Raw genomic sequence first — 6,430 nt, forward strand, 5'->3', positions numbered from 1 at the left:
CTTTACTTGAAAGTGTGACTCTCGGCTCCGCCCCGCCCAAAGCCTGCAGAAGAAGGGTAGGCAGGTTAAGGTGTCCAGGGGCGGGGAGGGGGCGGCGGGGTCAGGGGCCTGGGAAGCCTACCTTTGGGCCCGAACATGGACGCGTAGCAGGGATGGTTGCAGTAAGGTTTGCCTTCATGCTGTAGAGAGAAGGGCCTGATGGGCTGTCCGCCCCCACCTTGGCCCCCACCGTGGCCCCGGCTGCCCTCCAGGCCCCACCTACCTCAGCGTGGCCCCCTGACGTCAGCGTTTTCCCGCACTTCTCACACTTCAGGCAAGGCCGATGCCAGTCCTTCCCCAGAGAGGTCACCCGCTCAGCTGCGGAGGCAGAGAACAGCCCCGCCCCCAGTATGAAACCCTGCTCTGGGGTCAGAGGGCACACCCCCTACTCACACACCAGCCTTCTCCAGTTCCCTCTGCCCTTGGTCTCACGCACGCACGCCTGGTGGCCCACCCCGGTCTCAGCCCTGCGCCCCATCAGTAGGGAGGGGCACCTCCAGTCCCCTAGGCCAACCCGGCCAAACAAACGGGAGGGGGCGCTGGATGGTACTGCGGAAGGAGGCCTCGAGGGCCAGGGGAGGGGGCCGGGGTGACCGGCAGCGGCGTAGGGGGTGGGGCCTTCAGGGCGCCCTCCTCGGGGCGGAGTCGGGAGAGACACTTCCCACTTCCTCCCGCCTCTCCCCTGGGTGGGCCCCGGGGCGCGGGACAGGGAGGCGGCACCCGGGATCTGAGCGCGCCGGGGATCGCGCCCCGGGCGCTGGTTTCCGCGTCTGTTTCTACTTAGCGATGGGAGGGGCGGCTAGAACTCAGCGTTTCTCCCTCCGCCGCGCGGTCTGCGCCCAGGGCGCGCCGAGGGGGGCCGGGAGAGCTGCGGAGACCCAGCGACGGGGAGACCTGGCGAAGGGGGTACCCAGACAAGGGGAGACCCAGAGGGACCGAGAGGAAGAGACAACGGGGCGGAGACAGAGACAGCTGGCCGTCCGACGCCGGGGTCCTGACCCGCACACCCAGGCGGTCGCCCGCAGGGCTGAAGGGTCGGCTCTCGGCACACAGCCCCAAGGTCCCCCGGCGCGCCCAGCCCTCCGGAGAGGCCCGACCCGGTCGTCCCTGGGCCGCGCTTCCTCGTGGGGGCGGCGCGCTCCCGGGCCCGGGGTGAACTGGGGTAGGCGGGGGGCGCTCACCAAAGTACACCTCCTTGTCGCACTTGGGGCACTTAGGCATGGCGGCTGGGGGTCCGGCGAAGACGTCTGGGCAGGAGCAGACAGGAGAGCCGGACTGGGTGGGTCCGGCTGGGAGCGCGCCTTTCAGGGACCCCAAGACCCCGCCCCTCTGACACCCGCCCTTCGAGCCCCGCCCCCTGAGCCCGGGATCTGGACCCAAGGACCTGGGTTCCACACCAACCAGCTAAGAAAGGTCATCTGGTCCAACCCCGCCTCCGGGCAGCACCCAGGCCTAGCCGACAACCGAGCAGGGGGGCGAGGGGTTTGGGGGGGTAGCCAGGGAGCGCGCGGGATCCCTGGGGATGCACTGAAGGGGCGGGGCTCCTCCGGGGGCTGCAGCCCCGCCCCTAGCCTAAGGTCCAAGATCTATGGAAGGGACTCCCCAGGGTCAGGAAGGCGCTCCCTAGCCCTAGCCCCAGCCCGCCGGCACGTGCCCGGGCCCCCAGATATTCGGGAGCCAGGGAGGGACGAGTCGCCGCTAAAATGCAAATAGATGCAAACCAGCGTGGGCCAACTTCTCCCCACACACTTTGACCCGACCAGGGACGTCTCAGCCTGGTAGCCCCCGCCCCCAAAACTCCCCTCCGGCCTTAAGCACACGCGGGGCCAGGAGGCAGGAGGCCCGCCCCTCCCCAGTTCCACATCCCCAAGGGACATCCCGGCCTCTTTGAGCCCCCCATCCCCGCCGCTGCCTGGGAAGACCATTGGACAGCACCCCGGGGAATTTGGAAGAGGGGACTCCGAGACAGGGCGTCCCCTCCTTCCGTGGTAACAGCGATCCGTGCGGGGGCGGGGGACTTTGCCGGGGAAGGTGGACGCGGCCACGTCCAGGCCATCTCGTCTAGGGAGGGCTCCTTATCGTTGCGGGAAGCGCCCGAGTGGGTAGGGCGGGGAGTGGTTCCGTCCGCCGCCCAGGGCAAGTGGGGGCTGGCGCCAGGTGAAGACCGTCCGACTCCACCCACCCCGGGAGTAGAGAGGGCCCAGAGGCCCGGTGGGGTCTCCCATCCTCCTTCTAGCCCAGGCCTGGGTGGGGTCCTGGCCTCCATGCCCCCTTGGGAAACCCCTGCTTGTAGGGCGCTGTTTGCATAACTGTCCTCCCTCCAGGTTGGCAGCCCGCCTGCCTCCCTCTCTCTCTGCTGGGGAGGGGCCGTCCCCTCGCTCTGTGGACCCTTCACCTCCCGGCTCAGCGGCACCACACCCAGGTTCTTAGCTGCTCCATGCCTACTCGGGCACTCGCTCAATCCCGGCCCCAGTGTATTTGCTCCTCCTGCCCTTCCTCCCCTCTGTCCACCGTCCCTCCCTTCAGCTACCATCGTCCTCATCTCCCCTTGACACACCCATCTCTCCAAACAACACTCAGAGTCTGTGCCAGCCCCATCTTCATGGAAGGTGCTGGAGACCACCTTCTAACAGGACCTAGGGGCTCCTGGCCTCCCCACAAAGGCACTCAGCCCTCCAACCTCACCCTCCCTAAAGCCCATCTACCACCATAGGCCCCTTGCCTGGCAATGGGAGAGGGGAGGGAAAACTTGGGTGCCCCCATCCCTCACCCCCCAGTTAGGCCTGGCTTGGGGTGAGGGTGGCAGCTCCCGGGGTAAGGGCCAAGCCTCTGTGGGGATGGCACACTAGACCCCACACCCTCATGTCCTGCTCCTTACGCTTCCCTCCAGTTGCCCCCTGCTCCCCGGGACCCCCCCCTTTCTGAGGCCACAGTTCTGCCCCCAACTGGACTCTGCAAGCCCCACATCCAAGAATCTGCCAGTGGCTGGCTGTCCATTGTCCTCAGGAGTGGGGGTGCACACGGCACACTGGAGCAGCCCCCAGTCTCCCGCCCACGGACACGGGCCCGCTGCAGCCTGGAAGCCGCGACACCGTCGCGTCCTGGCCCGAGGTCCTCTCTGCCCGGTGCTGGAGCACCTCGGCTCAGGTTCTGGAAGTAAGGCCGGCAGCCCAACCTCCCGCACTACCCCCACCCGTCCCTTGGCATGTCCCTGGCCTGTGCCCAGTGCTGCTGCAGGCCGGTGGGGGTAACTGGGGTGGGTTCTGACTTCCCTCATCTCCCGGCTCCAGATCCAGAGAGATGCCGAGCTGGGGAAGAGCAGGAGAGTGGAAGGGGGGGCAGACAGACACACAGAAGCAAAGACACAGCAGGGGACAGTGTAGACCGCCCAGTGAGGTGGGCAAGCAGGAGGACAAGGGCCCTAGGCCCAGACCACTGGTGACGCCACGGGGGGGTCACAGTGGCACACACATGTCGCACAGACCCCCTGGCAGCTTCCTGAGAAGGCTGCCCTGCAGGGGTGCCCTGGGCAGAGGCCTGGGCTCCAGGGCAGGGCTGCCTCCACCTCTAGCGGGATCATGGGCCACACACAGGGTGCGTGGCTACGCCCACATGTGTCCTGGTGCCCTTGGACACAGCTGTGTATGGTGCATTTGTCTGGGGATCCCAGCTGCCTTCCCGTGTTCCCCGTCCAGCCCACACCCCCGGCCCACGTTCAGGCTCCAGGCAGCTGGGGCGGTGAGCCGGCCTTGTCCACTTCTCCACCCCACCCCTCCCACCCCAGGGATGCCCCCCCATGTGACGCCAACCCTGCGCACCACGGGGGAGCCCCCCCTTTGAAAACTGGGGTGATGAGTTTCTTGAAAGTTCCCTTGCTGTTATTTCCCGTTGCCATGGTCACAGGGCTGCAGAGGGAGGAGAGGATGCCAAAGGGGCCCCAGGGCCATGTGACCAGCCCTCCGGTCGGTACACAGCACAGTTTTTCCAGACACTCAGACACACTCACACGCACAGGCATGCGCGTGTGCACACACACACACAGACGCACACACTCCCCAGACCCCTCCCAAATCTCCAGCCATGGACTGGCACGCTCCTCCAATCCCCTGAGCTCTCCACCCATCTTGCCTGCTATAAGGACGGGAACCCCTCAGCCACGGCAGCCCCCATCACCCCCCAGACTCTGTGTCCAGGCACACCCCGTCTCAGGCTTGGCTGGGTACCGGGCAGGGCCCGGACAGCCTCCCTGGAGACCCGGGCCCCACCACGTGCGAGGCCACCTCCTCCCATCAGCTCCCCTGGCTCCAGATGGCCCTAGGGGGGAGGAGCACTGACCTGGCCCAGGGGGTCAACCTGACCAAGAACCAGCCAGCCAGTTCAAGACCCAAATCTGCCCTGCGCAGACTCCCAGCCCTCGCCCCACTCCTCTGTGGGTGCTGTGGCCTCTGAACAAACGGAGGACACAGTGAGCCTCCTAACACACCCTGAGGTGTAGCCTCCCCCCTACCTTACCCCCTCGTGCTACCGCAGACGCAGGGACTGTGTCTGGAGCCTGAGGGACAACGTGGCCAGGACAGAGACGCCAAGCAACTCAGCTGCTTGCCCCAGGCTGCCTCTGTGCCCAGAATGCCCCACAAGGCACCAGGACAGCACGAGGGCACCCCAGGACCCTGAGACCTGGGGGGAGGCAGCGGTGGGGTTCGGGGTGCACCAATCGAGGCCACCTCCATCGGCTCGCCCTTCCCTCTGCACACCCCCATGCCCTTGCCTGTCCGTGCACTGCCCGGGGAGCTGGGCCTGGCCCAGGGGACCCAGATGGGAACCAGGAGGAACCTGCCCTGCAGGACAATTGCAGAGAGGGCCCAGGTGCAGCTCCCCAGCAGTGCTTGGGCTCCAGGCACCTGAGAACCAGTGAAGGCAGGGCTGCACCCAGTGACCCCTGAGGAACCCACCTATGGGGCCGGCCACCCACCCCCACTGGTAAAGTTCTGCTGCTGGAGCTGGACAGTCCCCCTGCGCTCCCTCCCACTGTGGTCTGTGATACTTGCTCTGGCCTCCCCCACGTCCTCGAAGCCCCCCACCCAGTGTCCTGGCCTCCAGGCCCCTTCCTCAATGTGGACAAGAGGGATGTGGACAGGTGTAAGGTTGTTCCCTCCTAAGGCTGAATGGCCAAATGCCCGGGGCAACTGCTGGGCTCCCTCTCCAGTGTCCACCCCCTGCCCCTCCCCCAGGCTCAGCTGAGTCATGGACACTCAGACATTCCCAGGGCCTATTTTCAGCTGCTTGTCCCCCGGGACCCCCAGTCTGTTCTGAGGTTCTGCCCCAGAGTGGGTCTGCTGGGCCCTCCATGGCCCCTCCTTGGCCCTGAGGCAGGGAAGGGATCGGACACTGCACTTTCCCACAAGGACTCTGCTCCTGTCCACCTGGACCTCACCCAGAACAGGTGAGAGGGCAGGTCCTCTCCTCCTCACTTGGAAGCAGTGCCATGCAGAGAGCTTGGCAGCACGTACAACCTTGAGCTCCCTCCGTCAGCCCTGCCTGGGGTCCATACCGTAGTCTGGCCAGGTCAGGAGACCGCTCCTTCCCCTGAAGGCTGAGCCTTGTTCCAAGAATCTGTCCTACAGCCGAAGCCCACGCAGAAGGGCCCCAAATTCTAGCCCCACCAGTCCAGCAGCTAAGCGTTTTCATGCCCCCCAACCCCCCCTCCCCCCGGAAGCCAGCAAAGCCCTGGGAAGGTGTGCTGCCTACACCTGGCTGCCCTGGTCCCCTGCCAGTCTTCATTTGGCCCAGCCTCCAGCAGCCCACCGATTTCGTGACACTCAGGCCCTGGGACCACAGCTAGGGGCCAGTGAGCTGGTGCTTAAACCCAGGGACAGGAAGGAGTCCTGCCCCCATCCACCAGTGCTAAAGAGATTCAGGGAGGTGAGCCTGAACTGGGTGGGGTCCTCAGGGAGCCTGCAGCTGGGTAAGGGCTGCCCAGGGCTGATGCCCAGGGTCACTGACCCAGGGGAACCTGGACAGGGCTTGGAGGGAGACGGGCTGGGGGTCTAGGACACGAGAATCTGGGATCTGGACCTCAGGGAAGTGGGGGCAGAGGGAGGTGCAGGCAGAACAGGCCCCACAGCAGACTGGGGACCCCAGCCAGGGCCACCCTGGCCCAGGTCAGAGGTGGAAGGCACGGGACCTTGGAGGAGCCCGGCTTTTCCAAGTCCAGAAGCCTGGGCTGGTGGGAGGTGGGGTTCAGCTGGGGAGCAGGCCAGCGAAGCAGGCCTGGGGCTCTGGACCCGGAAGGAGGCTGTTAGATGGCATTTCAGGGCCGCCTCACTGGCTGGCGCAGAATGGAGGGGTGGAGGTGGAGGCCAGGCGAGGGGCAATGGCCAAGGCGGCGGAC

General features: G+C 66.3%; 1 protein-coding gene across 1 annotated transcript; it reads right to left on the reverse strand.

Moving 5' to 3' along the window:
- Window positions 1–2: 2 nt before the first annotated feature.
- On the reverse strand, window positions 3–1,374 carry LOC121105193 (cysteine-rich protein 1). The gene is made up of 4 exons (XM_040641291.1): window positions 1,221–1,374; window positions 263–357; window positions 122–179; window positions 3–43 (listed from the first exon to the last, which is right to left on the reverse strand). Exons 1-4 carry the CDS (start codon window positions 1,258–1,260, stop codon window positions 3–5), a joined length of 234 nt encoding a protein of 77 aa, XP_040497225.1. The 5' UTR covers window positions 1,261–1,374.
- Window positions 1,375–6,430: the final 5,056 nt, after the last annotated feature.

The sequence above is a fragment of the Ursus maritimus genome, unplaced genomic scaffold (genome assembly GCF_017311325.1).
Source record: "Ursus maritimus isolate PB19 unplaced genomic scaffold, ASM1731132v1 scaffold_25, whole genome shotgun sequence".
NCBI lineage: Eukaryota > Metazoa > Chordata > Mammalia > Carnivora > Ursidae > Ursus > Ursus maritimus.

Bases quoted from the DNA above. Each gene is read 5' to 3' on its own strand.
- LOC121105193 (XM_040641291.1), bottom strand. From the start codon at position 1,260: ATGCCTAAGTGCCCCAAGTGCGACAAGGAGGTGTACTTTG. The intron at 358-1,220 runs GTGAGCGCCCCC...CTGCCTCCGCAG, and splicing joins CGACAAGGAGGTGTACTTTG to CTGAGCGGGTGACCTCTCTG. The intron at 44-121 runs GTAGGCTTCCCA...CTTCTTCTGCAG, and splicing joins GTCCATGTTCGGGCCCAAAG to GCTTTGGGCGGGGCGGAGCC.